Source organism: Vipera ursinii, assembly GCF_947247035.1.
Source record: "Vipera ursinii genome assembly, chromosome: 6".
NCBI classification, from domain to species: domain Eukaryota; kingdom Metazoa; phylum Chordata; class Lepidosauria; order Squamata; family Viperidae; genus Vipera; species Vipera ursinii.
Window position 1 is genome coordinate 49,490,739 of NC_139515.1, and position 25,821 is coordinate 49,516,559.

The 25,821-nt window shown below is 37.1% G+C and overlaps 2 protein-coding genes across 3 annotated transcripts in view; one reads left to right on the forward strand and one right to left on the reverse strand.

The window, feature by feature from the left end:
* Nucleotides 1-326: 326 nt before the first annotated feature.
* CCDC59 (coiled-coil domain containing 59) lies at nt 327-5,510 on the reverse strand. Its single transcript, XM_083365976.1, has 4 exons — nt 5,301-5,510; nt 3,761-3,983; nt 1,976-2,075; nt 327-1,619 (listed from the first exon to the last, which is right to left on the reverse strand). Exons 1-4 carry the CDS (start codon nt 5,434-5,436, stop codon nt 1,458-1,460), a joined length of 621 nt encoding a protein of 206 aa, XP_083222102.1. The 5' UTR covers nt 5,437-5,510; the 3' UTR covers nt 327-1,457.
* Nucleotides 5,511-5,706: 196 nt separating this feature from the next.
* METTL25 (methyltransferase like 25) overlaps nt 5,707-25,821 on the forward strand; it is a gene marked incomplete at its 5' end in the record, with an annotated part of 33,182 nt that continues 13,067 nt past the window's right edge. For both annotated transcript variants that reach the window (XM_083365974.1, XM_083365975.1), the window contains 6 exons: nt 5,707-5,995; nt 8,194-8,358; nt 10,776-10,882; nt 15,040-15,678; nt 18,101-18,245; nt 21,445-21,539. In XM_083365974.1, the coding sequence (XP_083222100.1) occupies nt 5,707-5,995; nt 8,194-8,358; nt 10,776-10,882; nt 15,040-15,678; nt 18,101-18,245; nt 21,445-21,539 (1,440 nt within the window). The remainder of the gene's footprint in view (nt 5,996-8,193; nt 8,359-10,775; nt 10,883-15,039; nt 15,679-18,100; nt 18,246-21,444; nt 21,540-25,821) is intronic.

The window sequence follows — 25,821 nt, forward strand, 5'->3', positions numbered from 1 at the left end:
CAAGGCAAAAAATTACAAAAGAAAAAAAATGGGAAGAAAACCATCGTGAGGTTTTAACTTTTTAACCTGCCCACACTTCAACAGCAAAAGCTGCACACACACACACACCCAAGACCCTGCAATCCCCTATCGGCAATTGCACGCTGCTCCCACAGCACCATGGCTTCTGCCTGCCACCCAATTGACTGGCGGCTAACTGTCCCGTGTGGCCAAAAGCCCGGGGCAAAGGGGGGCTCGGCGAATGGGCTGGGCTGAAGGGCGTGAGGCAGTGGGCCAGGGGCCCATTGGCCAGGGAGAATGGGCAGGGGAGGGCCAGCTGAGGAAGAACGCTGGAAGCAAATGGGCAGAGGCAGGAGGCTCAAGGAGGCGTGGCCAAAGGTGGGAGGCGAAAGATCCTAGACCCTGCAAAGGGATGGGGAAAAATCGCAATCCCAGCTCTAACCTCTTCATACCTATGAAAGCAGCAAGAATGTATATAGTATTTAACACATGGATTCTCCACTTTGGCTTTCTTTTTGTAAAATAAATGATATAGTATGTCATGTGTTGTTGGTATTCATCTGATGTTGTTTTTACCTATTTTTAAGAACTGCTAAGGATCAGATTATTTTTACTATATCCTGATAGGTAAAGCAAGGAACTCAAGGCGGAGGTGCTTTCTTTTTCATAGAACTGTACATGTTAAATTATTGCAATTCATTACAGAATTCTTGAACAAATTATAAAAAAGTACCTCTGCTAGTACTTTGAAGATTGCTTATGAAGTATTTAATAGTATTAACCTGCATCTGGTTACTGAAGATATTCTTAAACCATTTACTATAATTTTCAGTGTTGAATGTTATCTCTATCTATAGATTACATACACAAAATTTTCCTGCCCTGTTCCAACAAGATCCCATTAATCCTATATTGCTTTTTAAAATTAATCCTGTTATATTTCTGTAAGCATGTTTATATGCTCGTGTTTATTATAATATTAATTACACTATAATATTTGGCAAACGATTTCTGTATTTTATCAAGTTATGCCAACACTTTATTCATAGTCATTTAAATTTTTGAATATACGCACAAGAAAATAGAGAACAGAGGAAAACAAAGTGTTGCAAACACCAGTTGTACTAAAAACATCAATACAGTTCAATACATGCCCAGTCAGAAATTGCATTAAAGCAAAAGGAATTTTTAAATCACAGCACAAATGTACATCCAAAACTTTAGCTGCATTTCTTAAAACTAAATCATTTTCATATAAGACTATTCAAATTGTAATTTTAATTTTAAAATCCTTGCAAACAGATCTAAATTGGCAAAAATATTTCCATTATAATTTAATAAACTTTAGTAAGAGCTGACAGTACAAATTGAAAGGGTAGGCCACTGCAGAAAAAAAAGTCCGTATCCAGTTTATATTATAATTTTTTTGTATCTGTAATTTAAAACAATGTGACAAGTTATGCTTTTTGCTCAATTTTTTGAAGCAGATATTCCATTTGTAAATTTAGATTTGGCTGTCCTTTTCTAGTCCTTTTACTTAATATTTTGTATGTTTCCATTTTCTTCTGTTTGTAAAGTTTTTGAGCTTGTTCTCTTTCTTCTCTCCTTTTTTTGGCTGCCTGAAATTAAAAAAAAAACCTGGAATCATTAAGACCTGTACTTATTTCATTCCTTTAGAGTTCTTTCATATTATACATGCTGCTTCAATCTTTGCAACTATATACTGTATATAACCAAAAGTACCATCAGCATGCATTCTGAATGTCCTTCTCATTTAGCATGCAAGTGTTAACATCAGTTTCTTCTATATAAACTTCTACTTATGAAACATAAACATGTTTTAAGACTATATAGTCCTATACATACTCAAAACGGATCAGCATTATTGAAATCAGTAAGAAACTGCCTATATAAAATTTAAAACCACAACAAGATATAGCCCTAAAACCAATGACTTTATTTAAAAGTTACATACTTCTTTTTTCTTGTCTTGTTCAATCTTTATTTTCTCATAATCCTCTTTTGCTTTCTGGTTTGAAGTTTTTGCTTTACATTTTCTCTGAATCACATTGCTCCTGTGTTAAACAAGAATACTGACAATTAAAATATGTCTTTGGTTAAGCAGAACTATATTATCTAAGCAGTTGGGAACTTTGATACACTTAATGAAAACCTGTGCAGTGGATGAATGGAAAAGATCCTGAGATTATTTGCTTCAGGCCAGTACTTTATTTAATCATTGTAACTTTTCTGGGGAACAGAGCTAGAAATAATTTTAAAATTGGCCTCCAGGGAAGAATTGGTGAAGTAAAGATGGCTTGCTAAAAGCATAGCTGATGTTTGTGGAATGAAGACCTGGCAAGTATACTGGCTCTTTGTACTACCTCTTGGGAGCTTGAGATTACACACAAATGCTCCAGGCAAATGCTTCTTGCAAGGAGACCAAGACACCAGTCTCTAGCAAGTTTCCATGGGAGATGAGGGAATCTTGTTCAAACCATGGTTGATACCGTATTTCCCCAAAAGTAAGACCTACCCCAAAATAAGCCCTAGCTTGATTTTTTGGGAGTGGGCCTAATATAAGCTCTACTCCCAAAATAAGCCCTGGTTTTGAGATGAGGTGTACACCTAAAATCAAGCTAGGGCAGGGGTGGGGAGGAGAGCTGCCCCATGTGCTCTGCACTCGCTTAATATTGTAGCCAGGCCTCCCATGGATTGATACTTGCTTCGCCTCGCTGGCCCATTTCTTCTGTGGGATCCCCCAGTGTGCATTTCACAGTCAGAGGCCTTTCCAGAAGCTGGTCCTTTGGCTGCAGAAGTGGGTGGGGCTGTCAGTGCCGTGGCAGCGAAGTGCATGGAAAAGACACCCCCCCAAAAAATAAGATCTGGTGCCTTCTTTGGAAGCAAAAATAATAAAAAAAAATTAAGACTGGGTCTTATTTTCAGGGAAACACGGTATCTTTAAAAGGTCATTGGATTTACATACTCCCTTTTCTAATAACTTTCACAAATTGTTAACTGCTTTTGAACTATTAGGATCTTTTGGATTGACAAATCAGGGTGTTTCCTCCAAGTCTTAGCAAAAGAAATTTTAAATATAAGTTGAAGGACTTTTTTTAAAAAATAAACAGCAAAGGGGTGATTAGAGCTTTGATTATGGAAAGCTACAAATACACTAAGGGTCCAGATAAACTTGAAATAAGATTTTGGAATTAATTATAAGAATCCTCTGTGGAAAATATTTTTGTTTTAAATTATTTAAAAAATATGATAGAATTTTGAAGTTTACACTCTAGAAGGAACTAATGATTGCATTAAAGAACACTTACAAATTCAGAATAAAAAAGATTGCTAGGAAAGAATATAAAGTTGGTTATTTGATCAAGATTGTTCTCTCTGTTGTTGTTGTTGTTCTCTCTGCCAACCCCTAATGAACTTTTGCTGAAATCAAGGCTGAATGACAATGCTTTAAAGGTTTGTTTATACGTAAGTGATGAGATACTCGAGGATGAGATCATTTGTTTAAGAGAGGGTGATGAATTACTAAAACTGTTTATACTTGTTGCAATGAAGTCATTACTGTTATTTTTCTTTACTATATTTTCTTTCTCTATTTTTCCCCATTTTTCTTTTCTGCACTATTTTTGCTTTTATTGTTTTATTTTTTAGTTTGTATTAGTTTTAATTGTTGCAATTTTAATTTTTAATAAAATTACTATAAAGGAAACCATTTTACTACTAAGAACAGTAGCATTCTTACTCTGAAGTTACAATCTCCTTCTCTTCAAGTACTACTGGTTTATATTTAGGTTTCTGCTGTTTCCGAAGCATTTCCTCTTCAGCTAAATAAAGATGTTTCAGGTGTTCGGGATAATCTTCGGTATACCCAACATTCCTCTGAGGATTCACATTTCTTTCCTTTTTAAGTAACTTTTTGTAGTCACGTTGAATCTTTTGTTTTCTCCAAATGGCAAAACCTTGACCTAAAAGTTTAGGATAAAAAGATTACTTTTTAATGAATGTATTTCTTTCACAACATATAACACTCAGCAATCTGATACTTAAAACTGTATAGCAGTCTGTATCTGGTAGTGATTAACTGGTTACAAAGTATACACCTTGAGATGGGACTAGATTCAAGGATACATATTACCATAACCCTTTATCTCTTCCATCTGTAAATTCAATATCAGCTAGTTATATAACAATTAGAGCTTTGGCTAAGTCAGCGGTTCCCAACTTTCCAGCTCTGCAGACTGGCCGCAGCCCATTCCCAATGGGCCACAGACCAGGATTTGGGGATCCCTGGGCTAAGTAATATATAAAAGCTGCTAGAATCATATGAAAAAGTAAAGTAAAGGTAAAGGTTCCCCCGCACATGTGTGCTAGTCGTTTCCGACTCTAGGGGCCGGTGCTCATCTCCGTTTCAAAGCCGAAGAGCCAGCGCTTGTCCGAGGACGTCTCCGTGGTCATGTGGCCGGCATGACTAGACGCCAAAGGCGCACGGAACGCTGTTACCTTCCCACCGTAGTGGTCCCTATTTTTCTACTTGCATTTTTACGTGCTTTCGAACTGCTAGGTTGGCAGAAGCTGGGATGAGTAACAGGCGCTCACTCTGCTACGCGGCACTCGGGATTCGACCCGCCAAACTGCCGACCTGATCGACAAGCTCAGCGTCCTAACCCACTGAGCCACCGCGTCCCTGAAAAAGTACACCCATGTAAAGTTTTTTCTTTAACGTATGATATACAAATCATTTTTCTTTATTAACATATGATACACAAAATCATATTTGTCTTTATTCAAATAGGATATAACTGTCTTTCTCTGTGGCTGTACTTTCCCTCACTAATTTAAAAATCAGTAGTTATTTTTTTAATCCTTTGCATATATATATATATATATATATATATATATATATATATATATATATATATATATATATATATATATATATGCATGCCCAAAATTCTCTTATCTATCTTATGTAACCGTGTGACTCTTGCTCTTTGTTGTAATAGGCTAGTCTTGTATTAATAAAATGTTCTCCAACTAGCGATATTACATTTTTCCCAAAATAGAAAATATGCAGAAATGATATGTTCTCTTCCGGGTTACGCGTTGTTAATTTCTCAGTCCGGTCCGTTTCTGCTTTTTTCCCCGAGACCAGTCAAAATCGGCTATCTTTGATATCTAGCTTAGCCTCACGGAAAAAAAAAAAGTAAGACGTCAAGAGACCACGCTGCAGAGAAACCATAACATCTTTTCCCCTTTGGCTCGCCCAGCTGCGAGGTTCATACCCTCCTTCAGGCTTCCCCTAAACTGACACGTGTCCCATCGCCGGGGCTGCTTCCGAATCAGACCAGCCGGAGCTTTTTCCTTTCCTCCATTTTTCTTGAAGCTCGCAGAGTCTCCATTCTTTCCAACTGGCGCCATCAGGCGATCTATTCAGTTTCGTCGCACGTTGCCTATGTCATCAATAGGTGTCACCGACGTCTTTCCAGCTGCAGGGGTATCCAATTGGGAAGAACGTTGAAATAGCTTTGTTCGGCACTTGATTCACTTTGCCTGGGAAGAAAGGTCGAGCCAGCACGGAAGGCAGGCAGGGAGGGAGGAGGCGAAAACCAGCCCCATCGATGCTGAGCTATCGGTATTCCTTCGTTTTCTCCTCGATGATTGGCGCGCAGTTTCTGTGCGGGGTTCACCATGTCCAGGTGTCCTCCGAAGTCCCCGCCGGCCGCCTCCCGAGAGAATTACCCCTTGCCTCCGGAGCCTTCCGCGGAGACAGTAACCGAGCGACTACGGGCAGTCGCCGAGTTCCTCCGGTGGGGACTTCCGCTGTGCCAGACCCACACGGTGGAGTTCTACACGAGGGGGCTCTGGGAGAAGTTCGTAGCTCTTCCTCCCGAGACGGTGCTGGGCGCGCTGAGCGGAGACAGGTTGCAGCACCTCCTGGAAGAGGCGACTCCGCAGCGCCCCTTAGAGGATGTCGCCGGTAAGAGCCACCATCTGGAAAGCTGCCGGCGCTGGCTTGAGCTCTTCGAATAGATTAGAACCTGCCTTCAGGGCGAGCGCGGTCCGGGGACAAGCCAGAACGCCGGGCGGAGCGGAGTCAGAGTTTTAAGAGACGAGAGCCGTCTCGCTCCTGCCCAGTTCTTTCCCTCCTCTCTGTCCGTCCGTCCGTCCGGTCGGTCGGTCTCCGTCAGCTTTGCCGGCATCTTCATCTTTTCTTTCTTCACCACCTGGAATTGGGACGTGGTGGTTCGCTCTACGAAGATTTGAAATGGATTTGAAATAGCTCTGCTGTCACAACGCTCATCTTTTAGCGCAGCGTTTCTCAACCTTGGCAACTTAAAAGGCGGGCCACAATTCCTCCGCTAGCACGTTGTCTAGGTTGAGAAACGGGGCTTTTGGGAACTCGGAGTTTCCCTAGGGCAGGGGTAGGCAACCTCGGCTCTTTTATGACTCATGGACTTCAACTCCCAGAATTCCTGAGCCAGCTTGGCTGGCTCAGGAATTCTGGGAGTTGAAGTCCATGAGTCATAAAAGAGCCGAGGTTGCCTACCCCTGCCCTAGGGCCAACCTCTGCTCTTTTATGACTCATGGACTTCAACTCCCAGAATTCCTGAGTCAGCCATGCTGACTCAGGAATTCTGGGAGTTGAAGTCCATGAGTCATAAAAGAGCCGAGGTTGCCTACCTCTGCCCTAGGCAAGCTCTCTCTTTTTTCCTCTCTCATCCTCTCCCTCCCTGTTTCCCTACCCTGCTTAGTTTTATTATGCCCGCAGTCCTAATTAACACAGTTCCATTTCCTCAAACGAGCATGCATTATAAGCCATTCACATAGTACATTTAATAAAGAATGCTGATATATTTCAAATGACGGTTTCTGAGGCAAAGCTATCGGCATTGTTGGAGGGAACCTTTGGGCCAGTCAGTTGTTCTCGGTCCTACCCATCTTACATCGTTATGGTTGGCAAAATGGGAATCAGATTTATGTAAAAAATAAAAGGGAATACATAAATTAATACATATAAATAAAGGCTAATACTCCATGATACTCTCCCTGCTTTATTTAGTGTATTAGTATTGTTTACAATTCAGGAACTGATCTTCAACTTTTCCAAGCTTCTGGACAGTATTTCAGGTATTAAATATTACTGAGATATTTTGATTTCTCTTTCAATGTAATTGATAATCTCATCTAATTGATTTATGTAGTCTTTTGAAGCCAACATTTTTTCTCTTTTCTTATAGCTGAAAATTAAACATCTCCACATCATTAGGAGATTATTTTCAGTACGGTTTCTAGATTAGTTTTCGGTTTTAGTCTAAAGGTGTTATGGCTTTTGCTATGTGTTGAATCCAAAAGAAAAAAAATGTGGTTTATTACAGACAACTGGTACACTCGTCCTGTGTACATTTGAACTATATTTTTTGCATTTAGAATCTCATGTGCTGCATAGTCTTATAGATAAGAAATTGAAATGAAAGCTTTGTTCATGAGTTAAAACTGAATGTTCTTGAGCATTTGTCCTATTTGTTTTAGAAAGCAAAAAGAAATCCAAATAAAATTCACTAAAAATTCTGCTCATGATTTTCATAAATCTAAAGTTACAAGAGAATTGTTATATATTTGCCTTCCATTGGTATTCAAGTTTTCAACTGATTCTGCTCCACTTCACACACAGCAAGGACATTCATTGGATTGATTATATCTCCTGCTTCATCATAAATCAGAAAGAGGACTTGCTATTTAATAAATGTACATAAAATACATAAACTGTATGAAAGTAACAACCTGTGTCCTATTGAGTCATTGTTTCATAGATATTTCTTTACTACATTCCTCAGTGCCTTCACAATGGCAGAGCTAACGTACTTGAAAAGTTCTTTAAAATTCTGGGAGATATTCAGAAATGTATCTGCCTTGAAAATAGCCCATGTTGAACTGTGTAGCACAGGCACCAGGAGCTGACCATATGAAATTATATTGTATTTTTTATGCAATATGTCATAAAATGTTTTATAAAATTTATCAAATTTCAATTTTATGGGAATCATGGATCACGGATTTTGAACACATGCAGTAGGTTAGCCTATTTCAGGTACCTTGATTGAAAAGTATTGCTCTATGATGCCCTGTTTCATCTACTTCCATTATTATAAACTGTTTTCTATTCTTTCCACACAGATAAATCTGGATTTTACAACATTTTTTGTAAAAATACTCAGAGGCTGATTAATGTCCAGGCTTTTGCATTAGCTGCTAAATACTATTCAATGCCAAATCTTGGAGTATGCACCTCATTAGAACAGATCCTCGAAACATTGGACAGAAAACAGCAGTCAAGATCAAGTAAGTTAATAATGTTATATTGTTTTTCATACCTGTAAAACCTTTTCCTTAAAATCCAATTATTAGGAGCCATGGTGGTACAGTGGTTAGAATGCAGTATTGCAGGCTAATTCTGCTGATTGCCAGCAGTTCAGTTCTTCCTGGCTCAAGGTTGACTCAGCCTTCCATCTTTCCAAGTTGGTAAAATGAGGACCCAGATTGTTGGGGGCAATATGCTGACTCTGTAAACTGCTTAGAGCAGGGATCAGCAACCTGAAACAGTGAAAGAGCCACTCGGAACCGGTTCCCTCACAAAAGGAAAAACTGGGAGCCGCAAAAAATGTGTGCGCATGTGCGTACATGTACGCATGCGCAGAACAGGGTTTGACTGAAGAGTGGAGCCAAGGCGAGATATGCACCTACCCTGCATATTTGAATTGATTGGTTGAACTTTCTTAATCCCACTTTTTTTTTTTTTTGGACTGCACATGGCAGAGGACTGAGAGCCGCAGGAGACGGCTGAAAGAGCCGCATGCGGCTCCGAAATCGCCGGTTGCAGACCTGTGGCTTAGAGCAATGGTCCCCAACCCCTGGGCCATGTCCTACTAAAGGACGTGCAAATGGAGCTGTGTTCACATATGGAACCATCCCCTTTCCCCCCCCCCCATCCCCCTTGCTGGTCTGCAAAGCCAGAAAGGTTGGAGACCACTGGTTTAGATACTATGTTGATTTTTAATTCCTTTTGTCTCTGGAAAGAACATTTTAAAATCACAGAATAACAGAGTTGAAAGGGACTTTGGAGGTCTTCTAGTCCAACTTCCTGCTCAAGCAGGAGACACTTTACCATTTCAGACAAATGTTTGTTCAATCTCTCCTTAAAAATATCCAGTGTTGGAGCATTCACATTAATTGTTCTAACTGTCAGGAAATTTCTCATTTCTAAGTTGGTTCTCCTTGATTAGTCCATTCCTTCTTGTTCTGCCTTCAGGTGCTTTGGAGACTAGGCTGAGCCCCTCTTCTTTGTGGCAGCCCCTTAGATATTGGAACACTGCTATCAAGTCATCCCTAGTCCTTCTCTTCATTAAATTAGACATGCCCAAGTACTGCAGTCATTTTTTATATGTTGTAGCCTCCAGTCCTCAAATGATATACATATAATTCAGTTCTTAATGAGCTTTGAATTTGGGCAATCGTTTTTCTAGTATTTACGGACTGAAAATCAATATTTTAACAGAATCTTTTCTGCTATCAATAAAAAAAATCTAAATACAGAAACTGGTTTAAGAAATTTTCAGTTGACTTTTAGCCAAGGCATTCTGCAGAAATGAAATTAATGATATGTTCTTCCAAATCAAATCCCACCTTAGCCATGAAAGTGAGCTGAATAATGGGCCAGTCACTCTCTCTCAGTGTAACCAACCCCACAGGGCTGTTGTGGTAGGGAAAATAGGAGGAGGAAGTTTCAAGTTTCAAGTTTTATTTAATTTGTATACCGCCTTCTCCTTGGTAGGGACTCGGGGCGGTTCACAGGGCATATATAAAAAAGACAATACAAAAATTAAAAAAGATTAAACCCATGCCCAGTTAAAAACAGTAATACAAATCTAAAACGACAAATTAAAACCCATAATCCCCCGTCAGGCCAGACCAGCTATTTCAAATAGGTGGGTCTTCAGGCCACGACAGAAAGTTCGGAGGTCTGATGCCGTCCGGAGCTCCACCGGCAGTTGGTTCCATAATGCCGGAGCGCCCACAGAGAAGGAGTATTAAGTATATTTGTTGCCTTGAGTTATTTGTAAAAATGGTGATAGACAGACAAACAGAATAAGAGCTGTTTCTATATCACATATCTCCATGTGAAGTAGTTTTAATACCTTATTAAAGAAACAGTTTTCCTTATTTTGGAAAGAATTCCCTTTTGTTTTCCCAGAAATATTCAATATTCCCTGAATATTCTTGCTCTAAGCAAATAAAGATATATTTTGCATATGCCTCAAATGGGAGGGACGTCTCAGCACTTGAATCATGCTGTCATCTTTGCCTCTGTTTTCTTCCTGTCTCTCCAACGACCTTCGCTTACATAGGACAAAGGAGTAATATGGTATTCATATGAGTTGGCATCTGGCTGAATGTTCTAGCCTATAAAGGCAAATCAAGCGATGATATGTAATTTTATCTTTGGACTGGCTCACAGATGGAGTGTAAACATGAATCTTGCGAGCCTGCATTATTATTTAAGATCTTTGGAAACAAAAGTCTCCAAAAGTCAGAATCAGAAACCATTGCATAGCAAATACATTGTAATATTGATTCAGAACATTTCTACTTATTTATTGGGGCATAGCCATAGTTTGTAAATAAGATGTACATGTAACGATATTTTAGAGATACATGTTTCTCCAGACTCTTAAGCTAAACGTGTGTTTCTTTTTGATCAGAGGTAGAAATGAAAACAGATAATTTTATGAATGATAAGAAATCACATGAAGTGCAATTGATGTCAGATTTAGTAGATGGCATTGCAAAATATTATGGCTTAAATCAGGTAAGAATCTTTATTACTTTATCCCTTGTGGGTCGAATTTCTTTCAAAGGCTTGGATGTGCTAGAGGAGATGTTATTGCCTGTTGGGGAAGATGATAATATCAAATTAGATTTTGTTCTAGATTTGCTTTTCTTTGTTTGCTTCTTCATTTTCTTCATTTAACAAGCAGGGTTAATCAATGCAAAGAATCAGAAGCTAGAAATGGGATATTTTTTACTAAATGTGAATTGAATTTAATTAAATTAAAGAAAATTATATTTGGCTTAATTGTTTGTTGATCTGCAGGAAGTTAAGATAAAGAGTAAAGTATAAGTGTGTTTGTACAGCTTGTCCTAATTTAACAAGCACAGTTGAAACCAGCAACTTGGTCATTCAGCAATATGGTTGCTGATTGAAACCATGACTATGTGGTTGATCTTACTTCAGCTTTCTTTTGCTTTACAGACCTGCAAAGGTTATAAATGTGAAGATTGGTATCACTTTTTCATCGTTGTCATAACTGAATGATCACTGTCTGAGACAGTCACAATTTCTTTAGTTTTACTAATTACTGCTTTTGTTTTAATAAACTGTAAAAGGGCAACTTTATATTAGATTGTTTTAGTCCATATAAGAAAATGCCAAATGTAGACAGAGTTTAGATCTGTAAAATGAAGTACACTGTTTATAGCAGGGGTGTCAAACTCGCCGCATCACGTGACGTGTCGCAACGTATCATGACTTTTTCCCCTTGCTGGAGCTGAGGTGGGCACGGCTTCCACGTGACGCATCCATCCCACAGGCCGGCAGTTTGACACCCCTGGTTTATAGCAATAGTGATCTCAAAGATGCTTTCTAAAAATTTCTATTTAGCAAAAGGATTTACACTGTCCTTAGCTTTATCTTTCTACCCAAACTATGATGGTATGTAAAATATACAATATTGCTAGATTATAAAAATTAAACCTCATAGAATAGCACTTTGCTTTTCTGATTTCTGTGTGAGAGATGACTCTAATAGTCTGTAGCACAACTGGGTAGGTCTAAAGTGCACCGTAGCCCAATCATCTGGTGATAAAAATAATGTTTCAATCTTCTTGTGCCTTTGCTCTACTGAACATATTTCACAGCATTTCAAATCACATTTAAGAACATCAACAGAGACCCCAGTTAAAACAAACTTCAAATACAATAGAATATATTTAGTAAAGGTAAAGGTTCCCCCGCACATGCGTGCTAGTTGTTTCCGACTCTAGGGGCCGGTGCTCATCTCCATTTCAAAGCCGAAGAGCCAGCGCTTGTCCGAGGACACCTCCGTGGTCATGTGGCCGGCATGACTAGACGCCAAAGGTGCACGGAACGCTGTTACCTTCCCACCGTAGTGGTCCCTATTTTTCTACTTGCATTTTTACGTGCTTTCGAACTGCTAGGTTGGCAGAAGCTGGGACGAGTAACAGGCACTCACTCTGTTACGCGGCACTTGGGATTCGACCCGCCAAACTGTCGACCTTCTGTTCAACAAGCTCAGCATCCTAACCCACTGAGCCACTGCGTCCCTAGAATATATTTAGGAAGTAAGAAATGTTTGTTAAATTAGAACCATCTTTACCAAGTGGCAAAAAAAACCCTCCATAGAATAAGATCTATTGGGGCTTTACTAGTAAAGTGCTTCACAATATTGTGCATGTAGTGGCAGTTCTGAATGTTTAAAGGAGATGGATAACAATTTGTCTTTCTGCAATTAAAGGTGCATATAAAGCCCAAATATTAGATAGACCAAAGTCTTGCTTGTTAAGAAACCTTTTGTAGCATGTAGGAGTTGACATTGTCCTTGTTTGGCTCTGCCTAAAAGTCAAGCAGTTAAAATCAAGCAATGACTGATAATTAGTTGTGTACACAAAACGTGGCAAGAAATCAGAAGAAAAGTTCTTGAATAACTGCTGTGGTAAAACTAATGCCTCCAGATCTAGGCTTAATAATGTGTTCTCATCGCAGGATAAGAAGCATAACACTCATTTTAATATACAAGATCTGTAGAAAGAAGGGAGAAAATATTTGGCTTCAGTGAATCCAGTCATATCCAGAGATTATTTATATAGCCTGGAATTGGGGTAGAACAAGCCACATGTCAATCTGATGCACATCAGCTTGCTCCATTCTAAAGGTCAGCTCATGATAGGCCATGGAAATGCTAAGAGGATGTTAGTCATCTCATATTTCACAAATTGTCAGCTCTGATGTGTTTCTCATCTACATCCCAGTCATGCCTAGTGTGCTGGAATTTTTAAAAATGCTTTGTTAACAGGCTTCTTGTTGACTAATCCATAGAGATTCTTAAGAATGAAAGCAAATATACATGTCCCAGAATAATGTTGCAAGATCCAATATGGGTTGGTCAAGATTCATTAGTTAAAAACACAAGCTCTAATAATAAAAATGAAAAAAAGAAATAGTCTGCAATAAAATTTTGTTTGTTTTTTTTTGCTCTGAAATTGATCAATACTTTTTTAAAAGTTCAGTGTAGCAAAAATATACACAATTACTGTTGGAACCTATTCCATAAATTTGTTTTTTTCACTTGGAGATAATAGTATTTTCTGTGGATTTTAACAAGAAAGTACTTGTTCAAAGGCATATGGGTTTTCTCTCTTTTCTCAGGTCTTTGTTTCTAAGATAAAACTTGAGTTATCAGAATCCCAAGTTATCAGAGTTATCAGCTATCAGATTTGGATCACAAAAAAAGTTAAAAATTTGCCTGGGAGATTACATGCTCAATGTATTCCACCTCTGCCCCCCATGTTCAATAGAAAATTGTCCTTACTAATTTCCAAAACTTTAAAACAGAAGGGGCCAATCTGACCTTAGGAACAAGCTGTTACAGAGGGCTGGGGCAGTGTCAAGGCCTGTTTTAAACTCATCTCTCTAGCTGCACACTGGGATTGGATTTTTACTATGCTTTTTTTGGCTCCTGTGTACAGAATGGGCAGATTCCATTTGGATAAGATGGTCCTGCAGATAAAAACTCAAATCATAAAACACTTAACCAGCACTTTTATATGTATCCAGAAATTTATTTCTGGTCAATGCAGTGTCCACAATACAGGTTAATCCTCCTGAAACGACTGTTACTTACTGAACTTGCTTTTGCATTCTGCATTAATTTTAATTTTTGAATACCTTGCAGAAGCAGTCCCAAGTAAAATGCATTACAGCAATCCAAACATGAGATGAAAAGAGCATCAATGATGGTCACCAAAAGTGGGGAAAGATTTTCCTAGCCACACTTTTTGCTCGCTGTTCTAGAAGGAACTCTGAGTTCAGAAGAACCTTCAGGTTACAAATCTGCTTCTTCAGGGGGAGAGAGATCCCATCTAAAGAAAAAGAAAAAATGGTTTTGTGATGAATAAATCATTTCATCGTGTTGGGATTATTTTTTATTTCATCCAGTCACTCATAGCTTCCTAGCATTGAGTCAGGGTCGTGGGAAATTTAACTGAGTATCATCATCCTGCTGATGATTACTTATCCCTAAGTGATGGATAGTCACTTCCTATGGTTATATATATATATATATATATATATATATATATATATATATATATATATATATATATATATATATATATTAAAAGCATGGAATGAAAACACATCTATCAGAGAGACCAGAAGCTCAGTCTCCTTGCCGCCCTCCTAGTATTATAAGCACTGATTCAGCAAGACAAGGAACCACTATAACATCAGTACCAGTAACACCCAACACCTGCAATAAGTCCAGAAGGATACCTCTATTCATCTAGTCATGTTGCAGGTCTTCCACAAAAATGATCAGCAGAGTTTCTGACTGATGCCCCAATGCAAAGCTTGTCTTGGCTTCCATTTCTTGCCATTGACTATCATTTCCCGTAATCAGATAAAACAAGATTCTATAGTTCATATTGCTGGCTTGTTCCTGTGAAATGCAAAAAAAGGATTAAAAATATGAATGCAGGGAGCTCATTTATACCTTATTAATAAAAAGTCTTATCATCCAAACATTGCCATCTGTTAAAACTCTGGCAAAATGTAAAAAAATAACTGCACTTTTTAATAACTCTTGCTTTCATAATATGTTTATGCTAAGTTTTAGAAGGGGTATCTGCTACTTTTTTTTAAAAAAAATCTTATTATTTACATTCTAGGTAATTGACTTGGGTTCTGGAAAAGGTTACCTGAGCTCTTTCTTGTCATTGCAATATAATCTAAAGGTTTATGGAATTGATTCTTCAAACACAAACACCCGTGGAGCTAATGAAAGAAACAGGAAATTAAAAAAACACTGGACAGCCTATCAGAGACGTGTGGAAGCAAATGTCAGAGACCAGACATTGAAAGAAGGCAAGAAAAATGCAGAACAAGATAAGGAAAAATGTAACGCAAACCCCAGTGAAATGTGGTTAAGAACTAATAACAATCTTCAGAATCAGGTCCAAGTGGCTGTTTCAGATGCCATTGGTAATGAATCAGCTGAAATTAGCCCAGATCCTAATATAGGCATTATTAAAAATCAGTATGAACTCAAGCCTGAGGTTCGGGTACAACTCATTGAGAACAATATACCAGAAAACGTATTTCTAGATATTCTGCCTACTGATGCTGTAGAAGTGGATTGTTCATCCAGAAGTAATTGCAGAAAGCTCTGTGAAGAAGAGAAGGAACAAAGGAAGGTGACTTCTTTGAAAGCCAAAGCCAGCCGGTCAAAAGAGGCCAACATATATTCTCCATTGACATCGTTCATAACTGCAGAAACAGAGCTGTGTAATATTGTTGGAGATCTGGAGGTTATTGTTCTTTTTTCAGCTATTTAATCTGATTTTAAAGTGAATTGAAAAATATTGAATTAAAACTGCTTTTCTGTAAGAGCTTAGAGGGGATACAAGATAAAGTGTATTTACAGGAATACTATTGTTCTTGAAAAGTGGCATAGAAAAATTGCATTTATATATAACATTTATATTATATTATATGCTATATGTGTTACCTCTCTCTCTCTCTCTCTCTCTCTCTCTCTATATATATATATATATATATATATATATATATATATATATATATATATATATATATATATATATACATACATACATACATACATACATACATACATACACCCTTAACAACTATAAAAATACGAATCCCGGGCATATCTGTATAGCAATATGAAGTTCTCGAACTCCGGGAAGAATATAAAACAGCTGTTTATTGTTAAAATAGTAAAAACAATAAAAACAACTGTTTACAAACCTAAAACAACCTAGCTTTCGCTGGTCCACTGCCAGCGTCATCAGGATAAATGCTAGGGGGTGGGGAGTTTGTTTATATACCTTGTTGACTCAGTACCCTGCCCATTGATCTTGTGATAGGGCCGCCCATCCTAACTAACCGTAAATATCCTAGCTGTCCCGCTTCTCCTTGTGTGTGTTTCAGTCCTATTGCTTTCTTTTCTCCTGTTGTACCTTTATTTGCCCCTTCCACCTCTGTCAGTCTTACCCTTTGTTGTTGTATCTCCTCACCTGCCTTTTTTATCCTCTCAACCTGCCCTCCCTGCATCCAGCCATGTGATGCTACTGTTATTCCATCTTCCAAATGCCCCACTCCCGCAATCATCATAGGCTGCGTGTCTTGGGCTGGCGTTGTATACACCCGCTGTGATGTCCTTCCCCACTGACTTGTCCGCATGCAGTGGATCAGAGTGGCTGCTGGATCATTTTCCGTCTTGTTGCGCTGTCCGCCTTCAGCAGGTTGCTCCTCACGCATAGGTGTGCGCACGGCATAATTCCCAAAATGTACTTTACAACCCAGTTCTAACGCTGGCACTCCCTCCCCATGCCTGTAGTCACATAACTGCATTTTGGACATTTGGGAGCCAGCTCAGTTCCATGTTCGTGTGATATGATTTACATTTTTTTGTCAGAAAGTTTTGTTGGAAATATGTTCATACAAATTTTAATTGTTTCATATGAATAACTATAGCATAATATACTAATGTATACACAATTAAATCCTGTAGAAATTATTTTAATCTACTTGTGTATGAATGGGACAAAAAAGGGAGATGGAGATAATGGGAAGAGGCAACGCTTGAACGCAGTTCAGTTTATCATGACAAAAAAATTACAAATTAAGATATGTAATCAATGAATATTACAAATAAATTTTATTAGTGATATGTTTGCAAAAATTGTATATAGCAAAGTGCTTGCTTCAGATTCTTACATTTTGGACATAATGGGAAAACAGCTTAACAATATTTGGAAAGACAGATACAAAATCAAGAAATAAATTACCATGTAATTAACAGAATTCAGCAAATTATAGCTTCTATCATTAGGAGTAGGATAACTTGCTGTTCTATCACATTCTTCCACGCAATATGCAAATCTAACTGTTTTTGATTTACATCAGGTTTTAGTGCGTAAAACATGCATTTAAGATGGAATGAATCTGCGTATAAAAAGTAATACAGGCAGTCCTCATTTAGCAATTACAATTGGGACTGGCGTGTCTATTGTTAAATAAAGGTTGCTAAATTGGAAACGTGACTGCGACTGTACTTTCCTTTTTCTGAGTCCCTGGCCCTTTAGAACACTCACCCCAGCAGGGAAAGAAATTAATGTTTGTATTTGCATTCATTGGAGAAGAAGGGATTTCAAGACAGTCAGACACACAAATGGGGAATACATATCAAAAGCTTTGTGGGCCTGGAAGCTGTAAATATGCTATGCAAATAGCCTGGTGTATTCCCCATCGTGTGCCTGCTTATTCTCATGTAATCCCTTACTCTTCAATCTCTGCTCTGCAAGTGATAGGGAGGAAAAAACAGAAACAGGAGAACTCCTCCCCTCTGCTTTTTAAAGCAATCTCTGTTCAACATGGAGGGAGGGAAGAGTGATTTCTGTAGGCAGACTTTACTAATTCAGATCTATTCCAAATTCTGCTCTCATCCTGTCAACAGACCATCTTCCTCTCACTATGGCAGAGGCTCGCCAAGGACTTAATTTTCCATTATTTTATACCTCTGGATGAGAGAGAAATGGAATAGTAATGTACTTCTCTTCTTAAGCTCAAGGGACTAGAATTTTTCTAGGGTTCATAATTTACTGATCCTGGTCCAAGATTGTTATGCTGTGTACAATGATAATTATTAGCATATGTGCTCATCTAACCCTCATATCCTGGTTTGAATTTTGTTTTGGTTTCTAGGACTGTGTAGTTGTGGGTCTGCACACTTGTGGTGACCTTGCTCCAAGCACATTGAGACTATTTAATGCTGTACCTGAGATCAAGGCAGTTTGCAGTGTAGGTTGTTGCTACCATTTACTTTCAGAGGAACATGAAATGCATGAAGGTAAGACTTTTTAAGGGTATATGGAATTAATAAATGCTTGTCATTTTTCCTGTCATTGAATAATTTTTCCTGTTTTTAATTATGATTTGTGGAGAAGTTACCTGAATGCCGTGTGGTTTTCCTGTTTGTAATGGTTTTTTCAGTTTTGTAACGGTTGTAGGTTTATTAATGCAAAACACTTTTACATGGTAGTGGAGACAGCTTTTTTTACTTCACCTCCATAAAAAAACATGTTTGTTCATTATGATTACAATTCCATTCTCTTAAAGAATGAATGCCCTTGGCAAGGTACAGAGAACAACCTCAGAGTAATACATTATATGGTAACTTATGCATATATGTCTCTGAAAACATTGTTGCTGCTTACAGAATTTCCTTTTTAAAGCAATTCAACTTCAAAATGTGACATTTTAAGGAGTGGTAAAATATTATAGTTGCAAATATGTCATCCAAACTGGCTTAGAATATGAGCACTAGTCAACATAGCTGTAAAGACATGTACAGAAATTTAAAAGGTTCAGAGATAATAGTGCATCTGTATAATACTGTACATTTCAGAAAGTACAGAAAATTTTGGGAATATGTATATACGGTAGTTTGAAATACATGTTGATGTTTTTCTATGGTGTAAAATAAAAAAAACACATCTACAAATTGCATTAGGAATTATATCCCTCTTGTATATATTCATAACAGACCAAAAAATTGTTTTCTTTATTTGCTTGCTTGCTTGTTATATCAATTTATATGGCTACCTATCTTGCAAATACATCTGTGGGTGGCTAACAATAAGTATTATAAAAAAAAAATGGTCACCACGATGAACCCAACAATAGACAAAGACCTGTCAGTGGACCATCTAGCCTTCCCATCCCCCAGGCCCTGGAGCACATCCAGGTCTTCAATACATTACACAAAGCAAGCAGAGTGAAAACCAGTCTGGTTTAGATGGGGAAATGGATGGTGTTCGAGAAGGCAGATGTTGTGACAGAAAAGGCATGCTTCAGATTTCTCATAAGATGACATTTTTTTAATTGAAAGGATCTGGAGCATGCACCTCCTTTTGGATCTAGTAGAAGGCAACAAACAACAGAGGACAAGTAGCCCCACATATAACCTTAGCACATGCCATGGTGGATTTTATAGGTGACAATCAACTCCTTGAATTCCACCCAAAAGACAGTGGAAAGTAATAAAGGAGTATTTTCAGCTCAGGATTGAAATGAGGGGTCCTTGGTGCTTTCTGGGTTTGGGTGTTTTGTTACAGACATTTCATTACCCAAACTAGGTAATGTCATGAGTGCTAATCACCAAAAGACATCTCACAATGGGAACTAGTGCAGCTCACAGAGCACAAGTGTAACATAGGAGTATTGAGGCATCTTCCCACACCACTGCTTTCTGAATAAGCTGCAGCTACCAAGTGGTCTTCAAGGACAGCCCATGTAGAGGGCATATTCTATTAATTTCGCTTTATATGTAATATCATACCATATTTTCATGAAGGATTTTCTTTCTTTGAGGTAGAACTGCAAAATCTGTTTTCATAATTAGAACCTAACTTCATATTTGTGTATTTCTGAAAGAGTTTGTACATGCATTTATGTTTTCCATCAGCTAAATGGTACTTTTTATTATTGGCTTCTTAAAGGTAATAGTCCAGAGACTCAAAAGTGTGAATTAAATTTAGCTTACTGTGTCACACAGATGCAATCCTAGTTTTCTATCACAATGTTTACATGCTGTACCCTGCTGTGATTTAAAAGCAATTTCTCCTTCACTGATTTCTTCCATCAAAATAGCTATTAAATATCTATCCATCAAGTTGGAGGCCTGTGTGCAAAATAACCCATGAAGGACGGTCTAGGTTGTTTCCTGTTTTGCCATAATTTTTATGTCATTTGTATTTTACTTCACCATGATTTGTGTAATAAGTTACACATTGTTAGTTATAGTGTATGGCTTAACACAAATGACGGTCTTTATGCAACATTAAAACAAAAACAAATCATTATTAGTGATCCCAACTTGTGAGGTGAACAAGCTTACTAGGCTGAAGTAAAGCAACAAGAAGAAATAATTCACATGCTCAAGTTCAGTTAAGTATCCCTTCCTGTTTGGCTAGCATAAGTATTTTGATAAAAAGAAAATAGACATTCTGTTTATTAATTTAATTTATCATTATTTTGAATAATGTGATGAATTAAAAAATCTGTTACAGGAAGCATTTAATTCAGTAAAAAAAAAGATAGATAGACTCTTTTGTCTCATGAGAAATATCTGCACAGTGCATGGGCTAGACTAGAGCCTCCCAACTCCAGATAAGAGATGCCACAGAAGATTGTAGAGAATAACAGGGTTAAGATCCCGTGGGACTTCCAGATCTAGACTGATAGGTAGGTACTGGCCCGATCATCTGGATAATCATGGTAATAGATCAGAATTCAACAGTGGTGATAGATGTAGCAGTGCCAACGGACAGCAACAGTAGGAAGAAAGAGCAGGAGATGATGGAGAAAAAGCAGGGCCTGAAGGAGGAACTAGGGAGGATGTGGAAATTAAACACAAAAGTGGTCCCAATAATGGTAGGAGCATTCAGGGCTGTGACTCCTAAACTGGGAGAGTGGCTCCAACAGGTCCCAGGAATGACATCAGAGCTCTCTGTCCAAAAGAGCGCAGTGCTAGAAAGAGCTAAGATACTGTGCAGAACTCTCAAACTCTCCAGACCTGTAGTAGAGAACCTGAGATTGAGGAACACCCATAAAAGTGTGAAAGGAATTTTAACACACACACGGGCACTTTTAAAATGTAATTCCTGAATGAAATGATTTTGTTCAGACTGTTAGATCCAAATTCATTGAACTTGGGTAGCTTTAACAAATTTGAAATAAGCAAGTAACTTAAATAGCTTAAAAAATAATCTCTATTGATACGCTATGTTTTGTTAATCAGTTTAAGTTGCATTCTTACACCCATATTTTAAATAATATTGTAAATCACTAATTAACCCAGTTTTCTTGCTTCAAACTACAGATTGTTAAACTCATTGCAAGAATTGCATTTTCACAGTTCATTAACATAAAATGTCATTGCTTTTTATGGTTACGTGATGTGAACACAGACATAGGTGTTCATAAAGGGATTTATGGATTGTTATGTACAAGATGAAACAATGTAATTGTTTTACTTTTTTCTGCAGAAGGGATTCAGGGAATATGGGGTTTCCCTTTGGGCCGCTATTTGAAAGAAGAGGGATGGTTCTGTGGCCGTAATGCTAGAATGGCTGCCTGTTTGGTATGGATTCCTCTTTTTTTTCCTGCTTCTGTTTGACTTGCAAATTCATAGCTTTGGCACAAATTTCAAGATGTGTTGAGTAATAGATCATGGTGTATTGATTATCACTTAACAAAAATAGTGATCATTTATAAAAAAATAAATTTGCATGTTGTGTCTCTAAGTTTGAAACACTGGACACTGTAAAATATATTGAGTTTAATACATATTTTATTAAATTTGAAGGAGAAATGCCAATGTAAAAGAATTAAAGAAAAAAAGCGGTAAAAATGCAGTACAATTGCTATTTTCATTAGTCTTTACTGGTACTAATGCTGGCATAGTAATATGGGCTTTTCACTGCATGATCAGATCTATGGTGTCTTTTTAATAGAATGACTATATATCCATAATGCATTTACCCAATATTTAGGTAACCATAGTTTACTTAATCTTACTTTCTGGGTTTGGATCAGATAAAGAACTTTATAAATTATAAATGGGTTTGCTAAATATGCTAGGCTACATGCAGTTGGCTACTGTGTTTGCTCACTGTATAATGGACACAGTTAATATGTAATATTTATTCATTTGCATTTTACATTATCATAGCATGGTGACAAACCATGAAATGCATTCAGATTTTTAAGCAAATTTATTTTGAGTGGCTGTTCTTCTGACACTTAAATCCTCTCCCTGATTAGATTCAAATTAATATGATTCATTAGCATTTTCATGAAAGCTAACTATAAATCAGAATGGGGTAGCAGAATGTTAAACAAATCAGAGATTAGGTTTGCTTCGCTGCTTCTGGTTGCAATGCTATCCTGTCTTGAAACATCTTTCCTATAAATAAATGCTTATTTAATCCTTGTCTGATCCTCTTATATACTTCAATCTTTGCCCCTTTGACTTGCTCATCCTCTGCCTCCGTTTTCATAATTCTTGCAAGTGCATTCAAGCGGCTTGCTTTCTTTGCACTTATCTTTTTTTTTCCCTTCAGTAGCCTGATCAGAATAAAGATAAATTCCTTTTCTCCTCTATTCACATTGTTCTCTTCTACATTTTTTTAAAAAAATTGGATTCCTTTCCAGAGAAACCATGTTATCGTTAACCTTGTTTTTGCACAATAGAAAAATATAATTAATAATGACAATGAGTAGGATACATTCCACATTTCTTTATGTGGAATATATGTTTAGTAATGTAAGAAATAATTCTCAGTCATCCAGGTCATGGTTGTCCCAAAGGTGTTTTTTCAAGAGGCAACTGGATTTTCTTGTTTTTCTTTGAAGACATGTTGCTTCTCATCTAAGAAGCTTCTTCAGCTCTGATTTCTTTTGGCAGATAATTCAACTATTATTAATTTGTGTAATTCAATAGGATCTCCTGTCAGCATTGGTATTTGAAGGGTTGTGGGGTATTCCTCAAACAATTCCTATCTAAAAAGTGAACAAAAAGTCTTAGAACAGAAAATTTACTTATTTTTTACAGTAATTCTGTGGATCTGGTTAAAGTGTTTTATTTATGTTCTGTATTCTCAGTTTATACATATCTTAGTGTTCCTAGTACTTTGTTTTTAAGTATATTCCTCCATCTTCTAGAGTTTTTTCTTTTTTCTGTGTTTTTTTTTCTTGTCTCATTCTTAGCATTTTTAAAATTTGGAGGTTTCTTCAAGCTAGTTGAGATCTCTCTGTTCAACATAGACGGTGCCATATTTTGCAAATATTTGCCAGGACTGTGCAAATCATTCAGTAAAGCAAATTAAGAACACACACACAACACACACACCACATGCACACCCACCCACACACACACACACACACACGGATACATTTTCAAATCTGTGAAGCAGCTATATTGCTCAAAGTGGCAGTGTAGTTGCCTTGAGGCCCTCCCAAATCTTCTTAGCATGTGTCTACATGGATAACTGAAGAACATGGCAAAAAAAAGTATTTAAAAAATACTTCATTTGTGAAATAGTTTGTATGACCTAATATTTACATTCATAGAAACTGGATTTTGGAAGGAAAAGAAAATGCATTTTGGGATGCTGTAGTCCTGTTTATAAGAGCCTTGTGGCACAAATGGTTAGAAAGTAATATGGCAACTCTGCCCACAGCCTGGAGCATGAACCTTATCTCAGCCTTCCATCCTTCCAAATTCAGTTAAATGAGGGGCCAGGTTTTTTTGGGGGGGGCAATATGCTGACATTGTAAACTTCCCAGAGAGTGCTGGAAAGCACTATGGAGGGATATATAAGTCTAACTGCTATTGCTATTTCAGTTATACATTTTTATAGCTGGGATCAGGATTGGTTTGTAACCACATTGGTAAACTTCTTAAATTTGTTACCGCTTCCAACAAGGACATCTTGTTCAGTCTACCCTGGGGAAGAACAGAAAGGAAGTAGCCTTTGAATAGCCAAAAGTCCTAAAATGTGTAACAAGCCATGTGACAATTCTGAAATACAAGAGAAGCTGCCCATTTATTCAGTGTTTCATGTGGGGAATACTTTAATGAGAAACCTTATTTAACCAACTAAGCCAAAGCTAAAGATATATAAAATAATCTATTGAGAAACAAGAAAATGTAATAAAGAAGGCAGAAATCATAGAATTTTAAATATAGTCAAGTTATTTTGATTGGCTAAAGTATCTACTTATTATCTACTAAAATAAGACTTCCCAAATAGTTATATTTAGGGACTATAGCTTTTCTGTTGACTTTGTTTTTTATATTATTCATGCAGAAAATGGCCAATAGGTTTTTATGTATCCATAAAACATGGTTTCAAGACTTTAATCCAACTCTGTCCAAAGTTCCTTTTCACTGATCAAAGTGCTTGTAAGATTGTGGCTGCAGCACTGGGGTTGGAGAGGAAAGAGAGCAGTTATGGGTATATTTTGTAAGGACCGGATTTTTTTTTTACAAGCACTTGTACCAAGCTGTGAACCATATTTTGGGAAACACAGTCCTAGAATAGTTCCTGAGTTTTATCTTGTATTCATTGCAGAAGATTGTTAAAGAGAGATCATCTGGATCGCCTGACTGGATATTCATATGCATTCCTGTTGTTTCTTTGACTTTCTCTATTTTTGGGAAGATAATTAAAAGCTATCCTTTTTGGAAAGACTGTCAGTAGCTTTGCCCATTCAAAGAAAATATTTTATCTCTCTCTGTAGCCAACAAATTGCAAATTGTCTAATGGCTAAATATATTTTCTTAATAACACTTGCTGGAATTTTAAAAATTCTAATTTTTAATGATGTACCATTGTGTATGGTTACATTGAAGGATTTTTTTGGGGGGAAACAATAGCTGAATTCCACTTATTTTGGCCTCTCAACAGACAGTTTAACAAATGTTTTAGGAGTATTGTTCTGCCAGATTAAAAAGTAGGGTATTATTATGTATTTCTTCAATCTTTAATATGTATCCTATCCCTCACTATGAACGTGGCACTGTAGAGAAAATAGGAAGAAGTTGGTATCATTTTGTGTTAGATTGTTTTAAAGAGTAAAAGCTGTTTGAATTGAAACAGTTCATGTAAGGTTTTTAATTGGAAAGTTGCAGAAAGTAAACATATAATCTCATGAGATTTGTCAGTAAAATACAGCATTTGAGTGGCATTGACATTCATTCAGTTGTCATTGTTCATATTTTATATGTAATTACAAGAGGGAAATTTAAAAATAGTTTGAAAACAAAAGCTTATAATAAAAACTAATAAGTGCATATAAGAAGAGTCTAGAAGTGAAATAAATCAGACAATTAACTGTTGCTGTTTTTCAAGCAAATGTGTGGATACCAATGAGGATCTAGTCAAACAAGTAAGGAATTTTATAATGTTGTATATACCACATGTTATGTACAGAGGAAAAAACTCCTATTCATAGTATACTAGTTTGGATATTTTTTCCATGTGAAAAGCTGACACCAGCTAACACAATCTGGTTTGGATCAAAGGTTAAGTGCAAAATGCTCAAGCCTTCAGGGTCTTAATCTTGTACATACATCAGCATCAGATTTTTTAAAAAAATCAATACAAGTAATGACCTGACTTCTTTAAAAAGTACCATTTAAGACAAAACCATCTTTCTTGCTGTTTTAGTTTCTTGCTGCTTGTTTCACTTTTATTTGTTCCTAATGCATTTTTTTTCCATTGAGCACTGTTCAGAATTAATTTAAAATGGAGTAGCATCAAATAACTAATAAATATTTTCCCCTAGATTGCAATAATGAAGCTGCATGGAAATCTTAAGAAATGAAAAATAAATATATTTTTTCTGGATTGCACAAA

Coding starts and splice junctions, on each gene's coding strand:
- CCDC59 (XM_083365976.1), bottom strand. CDS start 5,436: ATGGCGCCAGTTGGAAAGAATGGAGACTCTGCGAGCTTCAAGAAAAAT. Junction 2,076..3,760: donor AAGGAGATTGTAACTTCAGA/GTAAGAATGCTA, acceptor TGTTTAACACAG/GAGCAATGTGATTCAGAGAA. Junction 1,620..1,975: donor AACAAGACAAGAAAAAAGAA/GTATGTAACTTT, acceptor TTTTAATTTCAG/GCAGCCAAAAAAAGGAGAGA.